The 23,498-nt window shown below is 36.7% G+C and overlaps 1 protein-coding gene across 1 annotated transcript; it reads left to right on the top strand.

Annotated features, from left to right (window-relative positions):
• The first annotated feature begins 13,583 nt into the window (after window positions 1-13,583).
• Window positions 13,584-21,571, top strand: MS3_00007914 (uncharacterized protein). The gene is made up of 4 exons (XM_051216254.1): window positions 13,584-14,026; window positions 18,263-18,693; window positions 18,743-19,287; window positions 19,929-21,571. The coding sequence occupies exons 2-4, from the start codon at window positions 18,274-18,276 to the stop codon at window positions 20,062-20,064; spliced, it is 1,101 nt and encodes a 366-aa protein (XP_051066825.1). The 5' UTR covers window positions 13,584-14,026; window positions 18,263-18,273; the 3' UTR covers window positions 20,065-21,571.
• The last annotated feature ends 1,927 nt before the right edge of the window (window positions 21,572-23,498 follow it).

Raw genomic sequence — 23,498 nt, 5'->3', positions numbered from 1 at the left:
TCTTTTGGTTAATCACAAGAATACCCTCGTGGTTTAATTTGCTCAAATTTTCATTTCTAATTTATGTTTACTATAACTAGTCTTATTATGTTAAAATTATTTAGTTGTTCGATCTCATCAATTCAGATATTCAACTACTTCCGTTTTCTCATGCCATCTTGAACTGTCATTATCATGATTAACATTATTACTATTGCGTAACTACAGGTTTTTTCATAATTACTCATACTCCTCATTTTTGTCCATCGTAATAATAATGACAAATTGCACATAGTTCGTAAATTAGGTTACACAATAGTCTCTCTCTCCCTCGCTTAATCCATTCATCTATACACCAAACTTATATGAATATGAACGGCATTTACAATGAATTTATTTTCTATCACTGAACTAAATGGTTTCATGAGTGTTGCACACCAAATTACACTTGTAGGATATTGTAATTATTTATTTATAGATACAATCCAGTGGGTATGTGGAAGATTTAAAGCACACAAAATGAAATGGACCCACTTCGTTCCATAATATTCGTTGTTCTTATTTAATGAAAATTTATCAAAAAAGACTAACTGTATGAAATTTATTTTCAATGTTTGGTCTCTCAGCTCGCTTCTGTCATTTTAATTCCTCCAAAAAAAACCCAGTTTATTTCACAGATATGAATTCTTCGGGAAATCATTGAAATTGAGATTCCATTATTAAGTGACTGAAGGCTGTTGACAGGAAGTCCTTAACCTAGGTTCGTGTTATCTGATATTAGTTAGCGAGGTATACCTGTAATATTTAGGTGAATGATATTCCCTGGTGGGTTCTAACCAGAGTTACCCAACTTCACAGTTTGATATTACCTATTTGAATTGAGAATGACCTCCCTTAGGACCAAGGTATTTACAGTTGATTGATCACTGAATAGTACTTACTTACTTACTTACGCCTGTTACTCCCAATGGAGCATAGGCCGCTGACCAGCATTCTCCAACCCACTCTGTCCTGGGCCTTCTTTTCTAGTTCCATCCAATTCTTGTTCAGTTTTCTCATGTCTATCTCCATTTCTCGGCGTAATGTGTTCTTTGGCCTTCCTCTTTTCCTTTGACCTTCAGGATTCTATGTGAGGGCTTGTCTTGTGACGCAGTTGGGTGCTTTCCTCAATGTGTGTCCTATCCACTTCCAGCGCCTCTTCCTGACTTCTTCCTCCACTGGGATCTGGTTTGTTCTCTCCCACAGTACGTTGTTGCTAATAGTGTCCGGCCAATGGATCTGAAGTATTTTGCGTAGACAATTGTTAATAAACACCTGTATTTTCTGGATGATGGCTTTCGTAGTTCTCCAGGTTTCTGCCCCATACAGTAGAACTGTCTTGACATTTGTATTGAAAATCCTGACCTTTGTGTTGGTTGACAGTTGCTTTGAGTTCCAGATGTTCCTCAGTTGTAAATATGCTGCTCTTGCTTTGCCGATCCGCGCCTTCACATCTGCATCAGATCCACCCTGTTCGTCAATGATGCTGCCCAAATATGTAAAGGTTTTTACATCTTCCAAATCTTCTCCGTCAATTGTGATTGGATTGGTGCATTCTGTGTTGTATCGGAGAATCCTGCTTTTCCCTTTGTGTATATTGAGACCTATTGCCGCTGAGGCTGCTGCCACACTGTTCGTCTTCTCCTACATCTGTCGTTGCGTTTGGGATAGAAGGGCCAGATCGTCTGAGAAGTCTAGATCATCCAACTGCATCTTAGATGTCCATTGTATCCCGCGCTTCCCTTCAGACGTTGACGTCTTCATGATCCAGTCGATCACCAGGAGAAAGAGAAAGGGTGAGAGTAAGCAACCTTGCCTAACACCGGTCTTCACTTCGAACGACTTTGTCAACTGTCCTCCATGCACGATTTTGCAGTGTAATCCATCATATGAGTTCTGTATGATATTGACTATCTTCTGAGGCACGCCGTAGTGTCGAAGAAGTTTCCATAGTGTTGTTCTGTCCACGCTATCAAATGCCTTTTCGTAGTCAATGAAGTTGATGTAGAGTGATGAATTCCATTCAATTGATTGTTCCACAATGATCCGTAGGGTTGCGATTTGGTCTGTACACGATCTATCCTTACGGAATCCTGCCTGTTGGTCACGAAGTTGGGCGTCTACGCAGTCCTTCATCCTGTTTAACAATACCCTGTTGAAAACTTTTCCCGGTATTGAGAGAAGAGTGATGCCCCTGTAGTTATCACACTTGCTGAGGTCGCCTTTCTTTGGTATTTTGATCAGTAGTCCTTCTTTCCAGTCTTTTGGTACTTGTTCCTCATCCCAAATCTTATTGAAGAGAATGTGGAGTATCCTTGCAGTTGCCACTACGTCTGCTTTTAGTGCCTCTGCTGGAATGTTGTCTGGTCCTGCTGCTTTGCCACTCCTGATTTGTCTGATGGCCATGCTGATTTCTTCAATTGTTGGTGGGCCAACATTGATTGGGACGTCCCTGGGTGCTGCTTCGACGTTGGGTGGGTTCAGTGGAGCTGCTCGATTCAACAGTTCTTTGAAGTGTTCTACCCACCTGTTTTGTTGCTCTTCAATGTTGGTGATTACCTTGCCTTCCTTGCTTTTCACTGGTCGTTCTGGTTTGCGGCGATTTCCAGAGAGTTTCTTTGTCGTGTCATACAATTGTCTCATGTTTCTTTCTCTTGCAGCCTTTTCCGCCGCCGTTGCTAAATCTTTCACATATTTACGTTTGTCGGTTCTGATGCTCCTCTTCACTTGTTTGTTAACTCCTGTGTATTCAGCTTGTGCCTTGGCTTTTTCTGCTCTTGTTCGGCTGGTATTGATTGCTGCCTTCTTGTTCCCTCTTTCTTGAATCTTATCCAGTGTATCAACAGTGATCCACTCGTTGTGATGGTGCTTCTTGTGACCCAGGACCTCATGACATGTTGATGTGATTGCCTCTTTGATCCCCTTCCAGTTGCTCTCCACAGTAGTTCCTTCTCCATTGAGTAGATCATGAAAGGCCTGGAACTTGTTGCTGAGGACTATCTTGAATTCGTTGAGTTTGTTAGTATCCTGGAGAAAGGCCGTATTGAACTTTTGTGATACTGTCTGCCCCGTTGTCCAGTGCTTCTTGAGTTTCAACTTCATCTTGGCGACCAGTAAGTGATGATCTGATGCTATATCAGCTCCTCTCTTGGTTCTCACGTCCTCTATAGTCCTCCTGAACGTTTTGTTGATGCAAATATGGTCGATTTGGTTTTGTGTATAGTGATCCGGTGAAGTCCATGTGGTTTTGTGTATGCGTTTATGTGGGAATATGGTGCCGCCTATGACCAGCTTATTGAAGGCACATAGATTTGCAAATCTCTCACCATTTTCGTTTCTTTCTCCCAGTCCGTGTCGTCCCATGATGTCTTCATATCCAGTGTTGTCCGTTCCAACCTTGGCGTTGAAATCTCCCATCAGAATGGTCAGGTCCTTTGTTGGGCACTTCCCGACGATTGACTGCAGCCTATTGTAGAATTGATCTTTAGCGTCTTCATTGTAGTCGTTGGTAGGCGCATAGCATTGGATGATGTTCATTGAAATGCCCTCTTTCTTTGTTTTAAACGAGGCTTTGATGATCCTTGGTCCATGAGATTCCCATCCTATAAGTGCCTTTTGTGCTTGTTTGGACAGCATCAATGCAACTCCTTGTGTATGTGGTGCATTTTCTTCTTCATGGCCGGAGTATAACAGAAGCGCCCCTGAAGTTAGTTAGTCGTTGCTGTCCAACTTGCGTCCAATGTTTTTCATTGATCCCAAGCACCTCTAGGTTGTATCTCCTCATTTCTGCAGCAGTTTGGAAGGCTCTCTCGGTGTCCCACATTGTACGAACATTCCAAGTACCTAAATAAATGGTCGCTCTGGTTGTCAGAAGGGGCATCGGCCTCGTAACTTCTGAAGGAATTCGGCTTTCATCACGAGGCGTCATAGTTCTTCTAAATGAAGACCTTCTGACTCCCAGGGAAGAGTTTAAAAGGTTTGAATAATTTTTTCTGGTTAGCGTTTTTTTAGCGAGTTAGTTTTCTACGGGATGGGGACGCTAACCCCATGCTCAACCCTCCTTCTTTATTTGGGCTTGGGGCCGGCAGTAGCCACCGGAGGGACTCCAGGCGGAGTTATCACTGAATAGTAGTCAATACTATCTTTGCATCATGATATAGTGGTTACCTAATTCTATTGATCGTGTAGTAATATGTCCACTAATCTCAGTCCGATTGTACAGCTACTTTGGGGATGAGGCAGAGCGGATTACAGGTTGTTTAGCTCCTTTATCAGATCTTCTCTAGTCATGAAAGTGACAAATGCATTAACATACATTTGGGGGGTACCAATATTTGCATTTTTATTTGCTAGTAAAATGGATGATTAAATCTGATCGAATTTACTCACCATAAAGCTATCATCAATTTAGTTTGATTCTTACCAAACCACAAACTTATATACATAAAATGTTGTCAGTTAAGTTGTACGATAATATTCTCAAATGATTATTCGATTTAACTTCACTAAATGTTCATTTTGACAACATTGAATGCTCTCTCGTTCGATCAATCACTTGATATTATTTCCGTTTTTATTTGTAGCAGTAGGACTTTGATGTTACGTAGTTGGAAAAAATCTAAAGAAGCATTAGATCTAAGATTCACACTAGTTGACACTCGTCAATAACACTTATTTAATTTTAACGGTTGAGTCCATAAGTCGATGTAAGCTAAACCACGATTGAAAACCTAAAAGCACTGGATGGCCATTTCGTCTTAGTATCAGACTTCTCAGCAGTGCCTACTCACGATCCCACAGACGGAATTCGAATCCAGGACCTTCGGTCTCGCACACAAATCATAACCTCCAGGCCACTGAGCCAGTATCCAAAGGTGTTAACGTCTAATTTCAATCGATCCATGATCTTGCGCAACCATTTATCCATTGTCTGAGGTGGATAACTTTCTCACACCCAATATGGATTAGACTCCACTGGTCACAGCTTCTCACTAGATTGGTATTGGCTGTTTGAAACTTATCACTGATTGATCAGCCTTTTTTTGGCACATATACATCCTGTGCAGATTACCTCTATGTTGCTATTAGGTCACAAGCATTATGAGCAGAGATAGATGTTGGCTATCAGTGGAATCCAGGACGCGCGTTTCGCCTTATTTAAGATGCGTCTACACTTGTCGTGATGTTTTAATAGAACCACGATTAAATCACTTAGGCTATTTATCATTATCAGTTGTTATGATTGGATTGTTTGAATAAGTCTATCACAGTTATTGATATTTACCTTACCACAAAATCTCTATTTTTTTAATACAGTTGAAATACTTATTCGATGTTCAGCAGCTCAACTAAACTGTTCACATTATATTATATGTGAAAATCATGTTTGAAATAACCTCAGCTATTGAAATTTAAATAATTCCAGCGTTTCGTCCGGCAAACTTGTATGGACTTCTTCAGGGTAATAATCAAAATCAAGATCAAATATATAGTGTTTAACAACCAAATCTATACTGTGCTAATCTAATCATATTTAGATACTGACTTTAGTAAATAGGATAATATGAATCAGTTAAATGTGAATCATGTGAAAATAAGTGAATAAGTAATTGTATGTGTACATGTATGTGTTAGATTGAGTAATTAACAGTTGATACTAGGTATTAATATGTTTTTATTTGAAGGAAAACACAAAATAAAAGTGCAAGTTGAAGGTTGAAAAATTGTTTCTGGATTATTGATATGTATGTAAAATGTGAATCATCACATACATAATTGTATTGCTAAAATAACTCACATTAATTTCAGTCAAAATAACGATGCATGTGAAATAAACAGGATGGATAAAGAATGGGTCCAATTACTTGTTAACGAATAATAGCCAATTAGTAGCTAGTTGCATACGATCCTTTCTGTTCACTTTTACTTGGCTGGTAACTGAAATGGTTAAGATCATGAGTCGATCGGTGTCAGAACACCAATGGAAACCTAGAAGCACTGGATAGCCGTTTCGTCCTAGCATGGGACTCCTCGGCAGTGCCTATCCACGATCCCGCACGCAAGATTAGAGCCCAGGACCTTCGGTCTCGCGTACGAACGCCTAGCTTCTAGATCGATTCATGATCTCAATTAAAAAAATTAACAATCTCCACAACCTCAAACTTAAATGTGCCTACATTTTATTAACCAAATTATGTTTGAGAAAAACTCAAACACAGGTTGTGTGTTGGTCGAATTAAGTTCAGCCAAGCTGCAGTCATTAACAGAGTTGTTACTGAATTCAGTAGATTTTTTGTTCCCCAAAGATCTGTCTTCTTCCGAAGCTTGGGTTCGAATTCCCGAATGTCATCACAAAAATGGTTGACCTGTTAGAAGTTGGACATGTTTGAAACATTATGGACTGGTTATCTTATAGTCGTTAAATATCCAGCACGAGCTATTGTATATCATATTCTATAGTGATATAAAACTTATTAGGTATGCTGCTTTGTACAGTCGGTTAGTCACAGGCAACGCAAAACCCGACAAAGACATACATCTGTGCGTGTTTACACCACGTATCGGTACAACGAGATGAAATCATCAAGACAAACGTCAGAGTAATAAACGCAGTAACAGTATCAGCAGTGGTAAAAAAGATTAGATTTAAAAAAGGATGAATCTATGGAATAAAATATCTAAAATGATTTTAGATCGCGATCTGGTTGGAAGAGCTTGTTTATCGTGGTCAGTGGTGGACGATGTTAGGTGACATAACTCAGAATCGATTGCAATGACATAGATGCAGCCATTCCTTGTCTTCATTTAGATTTTGAGCCCGTCTGCTTGGTAAAAGTGTGAGAACCACCTTGAGTGACTTATCAGCTAATCAGGAAACGCCGTCTACTTATAACGCAGTTCAAAATAAAAAGCAATAAAGTTACAATGGAATAGCGGTTTTGATGTAACAAACAATCCCTTGAATACTAAATTATACAATACGGTAAAGAAAAATGTTGAGTTTACATATTAAGAGTTGAGCTAGTGCTGTGAGTTAGGGTTATAAGTTAAGTTTAGGGTCTTCACCACACATCGGGTTCAGGTATTCCTTGCGACATAACTCGAGCGCCATATTACACTCACTATTTGCTTGCAATTGCGAGCATTTTAGAAACCGAGTGTTGCCAATTTTTATTTAATTGGTCACTAAATACAAGCTGTGTAGCGTTGTAGCAGTTTTCCGTCTAGCCAGAAGGTATTTTATGTACAAAGGGGGGCATTAAGACCCAAGCAAATAGGAATCAGAAAATAAACGTAGACTGTGAGGGAATATAGGCCTAAGGAAACTCGGTGTATGAAATTAATGGACAATTTTGGGCCAGAGTTTTACTCCAGAATGTATCTGAGAAACGTCTCAATGGTGCCATCCATTAATTTGCCCACCTCAAATATCTGAAGTGTGAGTGAATTATCCAATAAATAAGCGAACTTACGAATCTGTTCCTGACATCTTATTGAAGACAGGTGATTAGGGTCTCCAACTCTTTCTCAGTTGACAGAGAAATGCGGAACTCCGACAAACTGGAAGGACTATTCTCAGTTATCTGAAATGCAATATTGTCTACAAGTCGCATAAGTTGCTTAATATTTGCGGGGGAATCGAAGACTGATGCTATAAAGTTTTATAAAATGACATTACTTTTTGACACCCCATAAAATGTGAGAAAATTGCACGTATGACTTATTCTGTTGTTTAACTGCATGTTATCGTTGTTGCAGACGTTAATGGTTGTAGTGTTAAATGAGTTGGTTCCATACTTTAAAGGCTTTATCATCATAAACAAAAATATAAAGAGTAAGGTGAATTGTACAGTTTTTATCTTAGTCCTACAGGGAGTTTTTCATGGTCATAATGACTATCTATTAATGCACTAATTTTGTTTAAATACTTTATAACAACTATTTCAGAAAAGCACGGTGAATTCGAATTACTTTGTTTCTGGATTGTATTGAACGATTTTCTTATATGTAGTCGAAATATCCCCTTCTTACTTCCTCATCACCTTTGTCCAACATAAATGACACTAGAAACTATCTAATTTAGTAGCATACTACGTATAAACTTAATAGGAATTGTATGCTTCACTCTAAATGATGAATATATACTACTCATCTTACTTCTGTTGCAGAGCCAGTAAAATGTCACTGAGCCTTAGCCAAATCATCCGGCAGTTGGGTCACTGAATATCGAACAAATCATCGATCCTCATCAAGGTCAAGGATGACCAACGCGCATCAGTTAATCGTACGCCATGGACTGGCCCATGCGGCAGTGGTTTCACCTTCGCTTGTATCTATTTTAACTATTATATTTCTGTAATAACGTCCTTTGCGTTGTACAGTCTTCAGAGTATCTATAGTACCTTGATATGTTAATGGAGTAATCCACGTAAGGTGCTGACTACGAGGTGTGACTTCGATGTTAGCTGGTTCGTCACACCACTCCCGTCTAACTCGATTAAGTCTCCAATCATCCAACATAGATCATCTACGTTGGTGATCTACACTGCCTTCACATAGGTCTATTGCTCAGATTAGGATCAGCCTCGAATCTAAATGACATCATTCGGTACTCAGTAAACTTTACGATTCAAAAACTCAAGCGTTACAAATATAAAAAAACAGTATTGCATGAACAAGTTAAAACAAATAAAAAGTCAAAAGATACCATTTCAGTATTGATTTAGTGTGTTTTATCTGTATCTGGTCATAATTTCTTAATTTGTTTGAACTGAATAAATAATTTCACGTATTCTTTTGTTATTATTCCCTAATTTAAAATGAAATGGAAATGATGGAGTCTACTATGATAATTCTCTACTTTCAGCAACATTCAATGTACTAAGTGGTTAAAGAAGTTGAATTCATCTTGAATTATGTAAAATTGGTGTGTAGTTGGCATTCGCGATGAACTGACCTTACTTGGGTTGACATTGACAACCAGGAATAGCTAGAAATTTGTTTTGTTTTGATATAAGATTCCTTGGCAATGTGCACTTGCGACCTCCCTAGGGATCGAACTCAAAACCTTCAGATCTGGTGATGAATTCTTAACCACTGATACAGATGGTTCAGCATCCAGTGGTGCAATTTCAACTTCAATCAATAGTCTAATGGATGGTCTCAATGATTATCGGATGGTATAAACAAGAAATTCATGTTCGTAGGTAAATTTATAATAATCTGAAAAAACTGAAGGCTACAATGCTTTGAGCGATGAATGGGGAAAAGTATACTCCTTTAATATTGAAAGTGAGTAGATTTTGTCAATTGTTATTCGTCGAAAAGTGTTTTTATTGTTTATTTCTCCTCAAAGCAGTCGTTTTACAATTCAGTATTAACTGATGATCATCATATTTTTGCCGTTATTGCTATTCCTTGATAATGCTTGTCATAATTACATTGTTGTGATTGTATTTGTGATCGAAGTCCACTTAAAACGTTCCTATAATGGGCCAGTGAAATTGTAGTATGGGTATGAACTTTAAAAATACCGACTAATTTTCAGACGATCCTTAACCAAATAGGTGGTTTATAGGAATTGAAACAGACTACTACACAATATAAACAGATTTTTCACAACTAGCAAGTTGAATCATATTTTCTGCAGGTTACTCTACCCATAAATCCGAAAAAAACAACGATGAATAAACACGTTCTAATGAATTTAGTTTGTATGACTTCTTGAGCCCTTGAAAGGACCTATACATAGATACGATTTATTTGTTAGAAGGAGCAGATGATTGAGCAGTAGAGAAGTGAAAATCTCCTCAGAGTAACTGTAGTCAGAGTAAATTGTAACATTTTCATCTCCGGTTGTCTTCACACTAAATATCTAATCAGTAAGAATAAGGAAAGATGCTGTATTTGGGGAGCGGCATTATGTCGGTTTACATTCTGTTCTTACTCTCTTCTCGTCAACTCTTTTTATGTATTGTTTTATACTACTTATCAATATTCAGTAAACAGTTGTTCTCCTAGCAATCTTTACGCGTATGATGTAGAGCAAGTTTGTCGTGTAATATTCCAAAGTACTTACATATACTCATAGTATTTATTGCATTTATCACATTTCCACACTAATTTCAACGTTTTTAACCTTGTAGTTAAATCAAACCTGATTATTCTATTTCAAAAATACTGTTGTCTGTAATCTTACGGTTATACTGAGGAGCCGTAACCAGTGGAGTTCAATTTGTGTCAGGTGTGAGACAGTGGATGAAGTGCTGTACAAGATTATGGATCAATTTAATTTAGACAATAACAACGATGGATGCCGACCCAGTGATCTAGAGGTTAGGCGTTCGCGTAAGATATCGGAGGTCCTAGGTCCGGGTCTCGCATACGGAAAGTGGATTCCCATACTAGGATGAAAGGTCTGTCCAGTGCCTGCAGTGCGTGCAGTGAAAATTAAATAAATATGGTCATGAATCAGGTTACGCAAGATTAGAATTAGAAATTAAAATGTTAACAAAATCAAAGTTTGAAAAACTTGGAAGAAAGAAACGAAAGTTTTTTGAAGGACACAATAATATCTAAGTAGTAGTTCAGGGTAGATCCAGAGGCTGTAGAGATTTTTTCTGTATACAAAGGTCAGGTTCTTCAGAATGTATTCTTTTAACTTCTACTGTACGCAAGAGTCGAATTCTTGCACTATAGGGCAAATTCGGTGAAATTGTATGTATAAATTTAACCACTGAAGTTTTATCTATGTGATGAGCAGTATCGACTGGATGTGCCGAAAATAACTAGCTCCGAAAAAGTAGTATTCTTAAAATGAATGTATTTAAAAAAGAGTGCTTATTCAGAAAGATTCTAAACGGAAGCGGTGAGTTCATGGAAGGCGGATCAGTAGTTTGCTTTCTTATTAAATGAAAATTATCACAGTTTACTTAGCTACTCTACAACTGCCCACCATTCCCAGACAGCCTGAATGGAACATTGAACTAGGTCCTCCGAATCTATCTGCAGTTCAAAATGTTATAGTTAACCTGAATCGAGGAAGATCAGCTAGTCTAGATGGATTGGCTCCAGACGCAATCCCATCTGATTGGTTTCAATCACGGTCCCAATATATAAGTAAGGGTTAAAAGCATCCTGTGATAACCATAGAGGGATTAGTTTGACTAACATAACATCTAAAATACTAGCCTCAATAATAATCGGGCGCCTAACTAAGACTCGTGAACTACAAACACGAGAGAATCAAGCTGGCTTCAGACCTGGTCGTGGCTGCATCGACCACATATTCACCATTCGTCAGATTATAGAACACAGGCATAGTTATCGGCGTCCGACAATGGTGGTCTTTCTTGATTTGAAAGCAGCATTTGACTTTGTAGACCGCGAGATTCTGTGGCATTGTCTGTCATTGAAAGGCGCACTTCAGAAATACATAAACATTTTGAAAGCTCTTCACTCAAACACTACTAGTTGAGTGAGAGCTTATGGCGAACTGTCATCTGATTTTGCAACCTCAAGTGGTGTCCGTCAGGGCTGTCCACCTTTTTCATTTTCGTTTAACTTCATCATAGACCTACTGATGGAAATAACGTTCTCGTCGACTGAATTTTCGGGTATTGATCTACTATCAGGGGGTCCACTTATCTATGCAATGACCAGTATCGACTAGATTCACCCAGATAGAGCTTCTTATTACTTTATTTTGTCCTTTGGTCAACTATGAGAGATGGTGTTCAGAAAGACTATGATATTAAATTACAATTATGAAAATACTTATTTACAAATGTATATTATTGAAAATATAGCCAAAAACCTATGCTTTCAAGGACAAAAGGATCTTCTTGGTTTTGAGTGACACAAACTTCTTCCATGTATGGAACACAAAGTGGATGCAGTAAGTACATTCTCACTGATCAATAAATAATCCAAGTCTGTTTTATTAGACTTCACAGTAACCAAGGGGTTTAAACAGGTATATTGATCGAATGTAGTCCATAACATAAACGAAAAGATTTAAACAATCAATGTAAATCAATTAAAATTCGCCTATTGTATAAGCTAGTGGCTATCGAGACTCGGTAATTCAGTGGATAACGGGTTGGGTATTGAAGCAAAAGGTACTGAGTTCGAGTCTAGCGTGAACATCAACACTAAGTCGTATGTATATCCAGATGATGAAGCCCAAATAGAATGAAAAGTGCACCTTAGACCCAAATGATATCCACCATCTAAATCTGATTAAAGAGGCATACAAGTATTTTGTAGAAGTAGAGAACGCACAATATTAGCTAGAAGGATAATTGTCCTCTTAAAAACTTAACGATAATTCAATGAGAAGACGAAGTTTATCAAAATTATGTGATATATTTGCGCAATACATTTCGAACAATCTGATCACACATATACTTGTTAAGACATGTTTATATGAAAACTAAAAGGTCAACTAGACAGATTACAGGTAAGCCATAACAAAGAAAAAAATAATACTAAAGTACACAAAAGCAAATGTGATTACCACTCTGGATAATAAATCAGTATAACCAGGGTAGGTTAAGTGTACGGACGAATTGTTTTTGAACACATAATGGTGGTTTCAATTTCCGTATAGCCAAGGCTTCAATAAACCTTAGTATACGTCCTTGAAGGCTTTTGTATAACACTACAAATGCTGACTTGATGTCAACCTTATGGCCAGTCTCAATCAAATGTTTCGCAATGGAGGATGATGTCTGTCTATCCTGTGGTCTTATTTGGCCATTGGGATCCATTCGTTTCTGCAACCATTTTGGTATGTGTTCACCCACCCTTACTTGCAGATCACGATTGCTCCCCCCTATGTACATGTTTCCACACATACATGTAAATTGATAGACACAATGGGATGTGACACAATCGCTTTCGTGCTGTTTGGGTTTTCGGTGAAACATAGACCTTGTCTTTTCGATAATGACAAGTTGGGCTGCATAAAATGTCCGGTTGATAGCTAATTTAAGTCTCCGTTTCAACATGAGACTATTTGTGTCGCCTCTGAATGAATGAGTGCCAGAAGTGTCATAGGTTTATGAACTTCAATGTATAAACATTATTCATCAATGTATCAGTCAAGAGCTTCGTCTCTACTTCAATAGTATCACTAGTACATATACGATTGATTCTATTGAATAAGCACTTTATTAATCCAAGTTTGACACAAATCCAATATAGTTAAAACTGATGAGTAATTATATTCTGAGAAATAATAATGCAGAGTAAAAGAGATTATTTTATAGTTACTAATAATCAAAATAAAGGGAAAAGGGATTTGTAGTCGTGATGAAAGTGATAAGTGATTTCGTGATTACCCAATATAAATAGGATCAAATTCAAGTCGATAGGTGGACATTAATAGGATTAAGTAATAGATAAAATGTTACTTGATTACAATCATAATCACTAAGACAAAGAAGTATATCAGTTTTCTCTTCTATGCACATAAGTCGGATAGGAAACATTTGATAGCAATTACTCCTGTAAAATAAAGTAAAATTTGTTTTGTTTTTTTGTTATTAAGTTTGAATAGTCTAGTGATATTCACATTGTATTCACTAATCATCAAATGTCTGATGATTGTGGTGATATGCATAGCAAGCTTATTTTGTAAATAGTTTTTGATGTTGTATTTTTTCTGTTAGTTTTTCATAGCCTGTACATTTACCTTTAAATGATGGTACGAGTTGTTTAAGTGTATGACCTTGAACGCACTTTCTTCCGTTGTATTACACTCATAGCATGACACACTCTGTTACCTACTAACAAATACACTGCTATATACATACCTTTTGTTCTTCATTGCTCGTGATTGTGTTAACTGAACTCTAAATCAACTACCGTCTACATTTATAGACTACAACCAAATTATACCATATTCTACGTTTGGTTATATCACTGGAAGGACATCAATCTTCATCTATAATTGTGGATTTTTGTACCAAACTCAATCGGAACACACACAAACCTGCTGAATTAAGTAACGTCTCTAATTTTTGTTGTGTTTATAACGTTTAACTAATATATACTAACATTACAGTTTGTACTTAATAACGCTGTTATCATTTTTGAGTTCATATATTATTTGGTCCATCACATGATTATAATTGTGTATGTTTTGCTCATATTCCTGTTTAGTCTCATCTATTTAATGGGTTTATACTCGAAAAATCTGATTAGCTGTCATACATTTTCATTTGGAGGCGTTTTTTGATCACCTTTTCTTCAGACATCTTTCTCGTATAATATATCTGATCTGTGAATTTCAGTAGGTTGGTCTGCAGTTTTTCCAAAAAAATCATACGAAGAAGAAAATATTATCAACCATCGTAATGGTTCCGGTTTAAATTACCAGTTATTGTGCTTGCGAAAGATTGTATGTCCTCTATAAAATTACTTAACCACATTGTATAGTTAATATAAATAATTGATCAGTTATCAGAACAGAAAGCTTCCTTGTAATATTTGTAAAGTTGGAAAGTGGGTAAGCAGTCGATAAGTTTAAGCAGGCCCTCTAGAGCGATTTCTTGATAATCCATTTGGTGACACGCAAACTAGAAGTTACTTTAAAGTAATCAACTTTATCGTTGAGTTACCAGGATTAATTAACAAATACACACTCAAGCCATTGTGGAAATAAACAAGCGTAAAAATCTCAATTACAGTGCATGAAAACTTTCATCTACAGTTATTGCTAAACTGGTTGTAGGAATATGTCACATGGTGAATTTAAAAAACAGATTACGTGGCATGATTTTAGAAAGGGTCAAGGACTAATGTTTTGATTTGTTGAAGACTTAACCATGCTAAAATTTTAACAACTTTTATCTAGTCTATTGCAAAATAGTTTGTATCTACAATAAAACTATTCTAATCATACTGATTCTAGAAATGCTGAATAATATCACATGATGCTTCTGATAAAAAGCAATTATTGGCAAGACAGATGATCGTATTGAAAGTGTATTGTAGAGACAATATTAAAACAAACTCAACTAATTATCAGGTCCTTCTTACACAATCAAAATATATGGTTAAAAGCACAAAATAATAGTACTGTAAACTGGAGATAGACGTTGTATAATTAATAAGTCTGTTAATATATTCTACAGGTTACCTTACTTACAAATCAAAGAATGAAGACATAAAAACTCACTTTTTACCAACACAACAATATCACTATTCCTGAAACATTGAGAGGACACATACACATAATTAAAGATATTTAGATTATTCTCACTTACGGTTACATATTTAGGTTAATGATCAGGATATTAGTCTTAGGGTTTAAATAACGCAATGACACCAACAGTAATGCAAAAATGATTTGTAACTGAATGGATGAATGAATTTAGCACAAAAATCAAGAGGCACTATCCAATCAGTTGGTCCATAAAATAAGTGTTTACAGTGAGGATATACGGATAATGTAGATCCACCTGTTACATGGAATTTTCAAAGACAGAATTGAGCACTCGATTGGTCCTACACTATCATTTATATGATAGTGACAAAAACTAGTTCTTCACAAATATTTTAAATATATTGGGCAGTGCACAAATGCATTTTTATTGCTCGCTATTTGCGAAATTTCTATTTGGAACAAAATCCGACAAAACCATATTCTCGATTCTAATTGACTCGTCTCTATACTATACATTTACCGCTCTAGTTCTTCTTCAATCACATTCCACAATCTTACCACTGTGATTATACTGACCTTGGATGAGTCATATCATTGTTTAATATGTGGACAAATTAATCGATAGGGATACAGCTACAGCTATTTCTCACCTCTTATTCATTTGATGTGTCTGTTGTATGAGTCCACTGTGTGTTTGTTTTCTCAGACTGGCTGAGGTTATTTACAATAGGTGTTGATGTTATATCCGAGCGAAGATTAAATTACGGGTAACTTCCGAGGACTATTAATGGACTAATATTCTATAAATATTCTTATTGTATAACTATTCAACAATCAGATTATGTAGATTTATATTCCTCTTACTGTAAGCTTTCTGTTGACCAATAATTTATTATTGTACGATTTTCGGTTCTTAAGCTATGTTCATTTTATTGACTACTGCCTCCCACATTCACAGCCACATTTGGCCAAATATTGTACAAATGTTCTTTTCTATTTTATCGTACGTTGTGGTCTGTCTGGTTGATATATAAACCGAGTATGTCTGAAGTAAACACTTCGATCATATTCGATTCCATTCATATTGCAGAAGCAGGTATTGTGTCCTGGACTCAAGTGGACGTACTAGGCGGATATGGGACCAATAAGGATGCTAGACTGCTCATACCGGTTGAACGGCATGGGTTTGGCATAGTGCAAATATTGTAGAAGTCGTATTTTGACTGGTTGATTAATCACGTAATAACTGGCCGGACATAAAATCGTAACAGTTGAACTTGTAGTTTACTCAGTGTGTGACATCAATCTCTACAAATTTAACCGATTGATCAATCAAACATTCACAGTCCATTCACTGAAACACAAACGAATGGAACAAGCAACCAATGACAAAGCGACAATTTAATTTCGCCTGCGAAATTGTCAAAACAGTCTGTCGACTAACTGGATAGTCAACACAAATTTAAGTGAAATGTGCAATCACTTCCGAATGGATCTGTGGTGAAACATCACATTTAGAAAGCCAGACTAGTTACATTTATTATGAATCACTCTAAGATCAGTTGCAACGGTGAAAATATGCACAAACTGAACTGAGGTCACGATTAACCATGAATAAATTCCTAATAATATAACATATTCATCACTGGTTGATGAGTGTTAGTTAATTTGTGGGTTGCTCATTGTTGGTGTGCAATGAACTATTCTTATTTTATGCACGTCGCATTTCATTGCACGTTAAGTTTATGTTCAGTAATCTCATCTTAGTCACATGCTTCAACTGTCACTTCCATGTGTCTCATGTTTAAATGTTCAATCAAACATTCACAGTATTAATATTGTCAATATATGTGATGCTTCTATTCTTCGTACAACATCTCGTCCACACATCATATTCATTATTCAGCTAAACATCAAATTGCATGATATGTTGTTTACTCGAAATTCATGTATTGATTATTTTAGGCTACCACATCATCAACAACATTATGTTCAGTGTGTATTACTGCATAGACAAAATAATGTGATTCGCATGTGTCCACCATCCTCCAAATCCATCATTCACAACACTCATGCCAGTAGAGTGTGTGACAAACACACGCGAATTTAACCTTGTCCTACAACCCATCATTAGATAGATAGACGGGATTGTTAATCGGTCTTTCTAATATTTTGATTGATCGTTTCGAATTTATATGTATTTCTGTATGCAGTTTGTCATATTTCTGTTTGCACTTTTATTTCATGTGCTGCACACAAATGGAACTTGTTTGTTCATGTGTTTCATAGAATATCAATGTGCACTATTTCAAATAACAAATTTCATCTCGTGTCAATATAGTGGTTAGGAGGTTGAGTGCACAACATTGCGCACCACCACCACCACCACCAACAACAACAACAACATCACCACCAACACTCCAGATTCACATACTGTCCATGTGAGTGGCTACACTTCTGCGACAATGCAAAGTCTTCTCATCAGTAGTTTATATGGATAATTGAGCTTGGAGTTTCTGCTACATTATAATAATTAGTGGAATCAACATACAGACAAATTGCTGATAAGATTTTCCAACAACTATCGAATTGAAACGGGCAAATGATTAGTAGTTGACAGAAAACTAAGGTGTAAATTAAATCTGTCTTCAAATTTAATGTTTCATCATCGAAATGTTGTTCGAGGAATAAGCGCATCAGAATGCGTGAGTATTTTGACGAGATCGAAATCACGAATGTTTGACTAACCAATCAGACATGAGACACGTTAAATCAAGCATGCAGACCAGTGACCAAATACAATATAGATACCAGACACAAGCAAGCAGACACAAGCAAGCAGACACAACTAAGCAAACACAACTGACATTCCACACTACACACTACACACCACAAACCAACAAGCATTACCTGACTGTCTACTAAATCACCAACAAGCTAACAACAGTCAACCAATAGTAATTCAGTACATAGGATATACGATTGGTGGTAGAAAATTCTCAACATGTCACCTGTCTGTCTCACACCCTCATTCAAAATATTATTTCTCTTCATTTCACAACCACAAAACAGGTTGCTTGATTATGATCAATACAGCTCGGAAGTCAGCTTGTGCATCAAGACAACCATCAACACCAACACTAACACCGTCGAAAGAGACCACAGTCACACGATACACAACTGAGGAGTCGAGTGAATTAACCGAATTGGTATTGAGATATCGGGATGTTTGGAAAGACAAGAGTCGTCCATCTGCAGTTCTTCAGAAACATTTGTGGATGCAATTCGCACATTACTTACACTCGAAGGGATGGCCGAGAAGAAACTGGACTCATCTGCGTCGAAAGGGTCTGCACATGCTGAAGAAACTCAATAACACGACAATCAATCAGTGGGAAGTGTCGAAAAGCAATCCCAATTCACCTGAAAATCCCTCCAACCACACGTCACTCTCCAGTTCCAATGAAAATCGACACGTGAACGTGAACGGACAAAGTGACTCGGTAAGTTCGCCTTTCCCAATCATGTGCTAATTGTTTTCATCGAATTCAGGTGACCGAGAATCAGTCGAGTGTGCATCAAATCAACTTGCCTACACTCACCCCCTCACCAGTGGTAACCATCACCTCCAAACATCCCACATCAACACTCAGTCCTCCTACAAACCATGTGCAACCGAATCCTCCACACACAACTGGTCCAAAAATCCTGAACGCATTCTCAACAGCTCACATGTCTCAACAACTGGTGATTCCACATGATGCCGGAGTGCTGCAACCAACCACCACCACCATCAACAACAACAACACGGTTGGTGAGGTGACGATCAACCCTAACCGAGTCGCGCTACTGACTCCTCTCCAATGTGTCTCGTTCGGAGTCGCGAAAACCCATACTACAGACGTATCTCCTATTCAAGAAGTGAATATCTCGAACTCACCATCCAACCAAACGAGTCGCATTCCTCTGACTGCAACAATTGATTTATCAACGTGGAGTGAGGACGAGGAGAGCTGTTCAGAGTTGAGTGGAACGCGAAATCAGGCGAACACGAATGACGTGAATGATTTTGATGAAAATGCCAAGGATTGTATCACGTAAGTAGGACACCTCTTTTCAACTGACACGTTTCACCTTATGTTATTCCTGTTGTTGTTGTTGTTGTTGTTTTTGTTGTTATACTCTCACCACCAGCACCACATATTCCTGATTAGCTGACTGAATGCTACACACTGCTTGCTGTGTGATCATGAGAATGTGCACTGATTTTTATGACCATGACTGTCACTGTAGCTCTGTGAGAACGAGACTTAGCGGTAGGATTTGATTCAGACAAGCAGTGAGTGAACCACACGACGAGGTAGGTGGACAGATAGACTAATAGATAGACAGAAAAACGGACGGACAAATAAGCAGTACTCTGTTCACTTACGTTCAATGGTGTTCTATCTCACTGAAGTGTCTTCGTCCCACGTTGTGCGTCACTCAATATCTTGATTATTGTCGTTAATATGGGGTGTGCCTGTGTATGTGTGCGTGTGCATCCTTACTGAATATGAGGGTATCGAGTGAAAATTCCTATTTAGTTGTGTTTGTCAGTTGTGTATATGGTGTAGTAGATTTGATGATTAGGATATATGCGACGACTTCTATGTATATATAAGCATATGTATATCATGTCTCCTACATCGCCCTAGTGATTATAAACAGATGTTCAAACTGTGACTTGTTTTTGTAGATCCGAATGTGAGAGAACCCCATTGTCAGAGATGTTGATTCACAAGCAAATGAAGTGTCTAGATCTGAAGATTGAAATTCTCCAGATGAAGAAGCAATATTGGTCCGAGAAACTGAATTCATCATCGAAAAGCTGAATGTTTGGTGAAAGCCAATCTTCACATGAACTACCATTGTGATTGTCATCAATTCTATTCACATATGAATAGTAAATTCAATTGTAAATTCAATTTATACATATTTATGTATAGGTATTGTGACTGACGAAGATTGTTCTCCTTTTCATCATTATTGTCTATTCGTGGTGTGTGTGCGTGTGTGTGAAGTTGTCTGTCAGTTAGTCGTTTTGTTTCGAATCCATTTGAAGTGGACTGTTGTTCAATACTGCTTTGTTTCAAATGTTCACTACTCTATTGACTACTCTGTTGCATACTGTACATAATTAAATTTAAATGTTGGTTTTGTAAAACTCTTATTTTGTCTTTGAATTAATTTATGAACGTCATGGACAATTGGTTGTGTGGATGACGGATGATACTTGACTTTGAATACAAATATGTTAGAACTTTGTCAATTTTATTTCTTATCATGGTGATCAATTGGTTTGATTTGTATTTATTCTAGTGATTTCTGTGTAATTAACTGCTTCATTGATATTTCATTTATGATACATATTCGATATATGTGTAGAGTTGATGTCAACTTGAAATTCTTGATGACCACATGTGACGGAAATAGGAGAGAATAAACGGTCTAATTTGAATGATGATGTCAACGATAATAATAATAAAATTAATAATGTTGATTGTTTGTGAAATGACTTATTCACAGAGCATTTGTGTAAACCTTCATTGCCTGTTCTGCACAATTTCAACTATGTCCTAGTTAATGGTGGAGGAATCATGAGGAGTAGGTAGAATAGAATAGAATAATTGACTGATGATTGAGTTTTATTTCGTGTTCAACGTGTATGTGGAAATTTGTACAGTTGACTGTTGTATTTTGTCGAATATGATTTAGAGAACGATTTGTTAGAATTGTTTTTGAATGTGTGATTTGTTCGACGATGTTTTCTCGTTCGTAAGTCAACTAGTTTGATAATATCATTAGGTTATCAGTCAGTTGGATTGAGGTGCACATGTCGAATCTTCATTGCTAGTGATTGATCATTTAGGAATCGTGACGACTTTACATAATGAACGAGTTCTCAGTTATATTGATTTAAGCGTATATTGTCAAGATGTGTTGATCGAACTTATGTGTAGTAAGTTGTATAATGGAGCGGTAAAATTGTGGAAGTGTGGTGTATACTTCGGTGGTTTACATGAATATGTGAATTGTTATATCCTAGTGAAGATTACGTTGCGAGTAACGTCTGAGACTTATTAATGTACTATTATTATTTATATATTCTCATGGTATAAATATTCAGTAACTAGATTATGTATATCTATATTCCCCTTGTTATAAGCTTTATTTTGACCTATATATTATTATTGTACGATTTACGGTTCTTAAGCTATGTTCAATTTATTAACTACTGCCTCCCACATTCACAGCCACTTTTTGGCTTTATTGTGTACAAATGTTATTTCCTATTTTGTGGTGCGTTGCAGTCTGTTTGTTTGATATATAAATACAGTATGTTTGAAATATATGATTGGCATAGTGGAAGATGGCTATTGGTGTTCTGGACTCAAGTGGACGAGCTAGGCGGACATAGGACCAATAAGGACGCTAGGCTGCCCATACCCGCCGAACGACATTGGTTTGGCACAGTGCTAAGATTGTATAAGTCGTATTTTGACTGGTGGATAAATCACGTGATAACTAGCCGGCCATAAAGTCACAACATGAATATTTGACTGAAATGCAATCGGGAGTGGAAATTAAGAAATTCAACCGATGAGACATTAAAGAATTGTAAATTGTCGATTTAACATAGTGTTCATCGGTGGTGAGACTATTTATAAATGCGAAATAATGATAAGGAGACAGGTTGATGTTCGGCAGTCGTGGATCCACTGTGATAGATGGTTAACGAATGAATACACAACAAATAGGATGGATATCTAATCAGAATGATTTCTTATGAATTCATCAAGCACATTTCTGTAAGTTTGGATCTACTTGTATATTACCATCACAGATTTGTGTAAGTACCCTGACAAATTGATTCTTGCAACGCATTATCATGCGTCTTATCTATAGGTGGTAATAAGGTATTATACATATTGTAATTGTTAGCTGGGTTGTCATGAGTTTAGAGACAACAATTGTTTTGATGTGTTCAGGAGTTAGTTGGTAACTGTTGGATATAGTTAACCAATATTCAACAGAAATTCCCCACCATTATTGAATAATCGAATTCAAATCTTGTTTAATTACTCAACTTGGTAATTTTATATATGATCTGTCGAACATCATTTGATTGATCGTCTATTCCGATGCGACACTTGTTTCTCTTAATATTTCTTTGAGTTGTTCAATCATTTGTTTATTCTGTCTGCCACACGGAATTCATCGAAACATTTTGGATAACATTTAGTAAACCGTGTGCTCGAAAAATATGTGATGACTCCAGGCGGAGTTAATGTAAATTGTAATATCTTTCTGATTGAATTGTTTAGTGAGAGGATTCTCGATTCTCATATTGCTTTTGTTAAACTTTTGTGTGGATAGATTTGGTATAGAAAGTGTTTTACGGTTAATTCATTTGTAACTGTTAGAAATTTGTGGACTAGTTGAAAAGCTATTTTTTTCTTGAGTATGGTTTCAATACGGTATAAACGTGTGATACTCTACAGAAGGAAGAACGTCTTTGCATTTCTATTCAGATGAATATTTTGATCAGTAGAAGTTTGATATTTACTTATTGTGATGATTTTGGAAATTGTGCACGAGCATTTCCGATCGCTTCGGATTTGTAATGATAATTGAATGACAAAGGTTATCGATAATAATAATAATAATAATAATAATAATAATAATAATAATAATAATCGATGGTATCCCGGTGTCAAGTGTCCACATTCCGCATGCTTTGAAAATTAGCAGACAAAGAAGTACGGCTGCTCGCCGTTTTGGTGAAGCGATAGCGATAAAAACTCAAACCGGATTTATGTATTCAAAAAGAGACAGTAATAAACTTACTATTACCCTGATAACCCAATTTTTCGTTTTTGTTTTTTTGTTGGTTATTTGTGTCATTTTATTTATTTATTTATTTTTAAATATTTAGTTTGTGTTATATTCCTCTCCTATTACCGAATTCTTAAACCACCCTTTCATTCACACATTTCCGATCACTTGATCCTCTTAAATTATGTGAACTTTTCAATTTCTATTCAATTATTATGTAACGCATCTTATCAGTTTTTAATTCCATGAATCTTTCACTACCTCTAAAATCATCACACAATTTATCTTATCTGTCTCTGAACACCACTCAACTATTCCACCACCCATCCTTAATGTTCCTTTGATTCTAACAGCAAATAACCTCTGACCAGTTCTTGCATGTACATATATATACAGTTGTTATTGATAATCTAGGTCATTCCAATTCTTT

This window comes from Schistosoma haematobium, chromosome 4 (assembly GCF_000699445.3).
Source record: "Schistosoma haematobium chromosome 4, whole genome shotgun sequence".
NCBI classification, from domain to species: Eukaryota; Metazoa; Platyhelminthes; class Trematoda; order Strigeidida; family Schistosomatidae; genus Schistosoma; species Schistosoma haematobium.
Note: the sequence above shows the minus strand (reverse complement) of the source record. Positions and strands in the feature narration are given on the sequence as shown.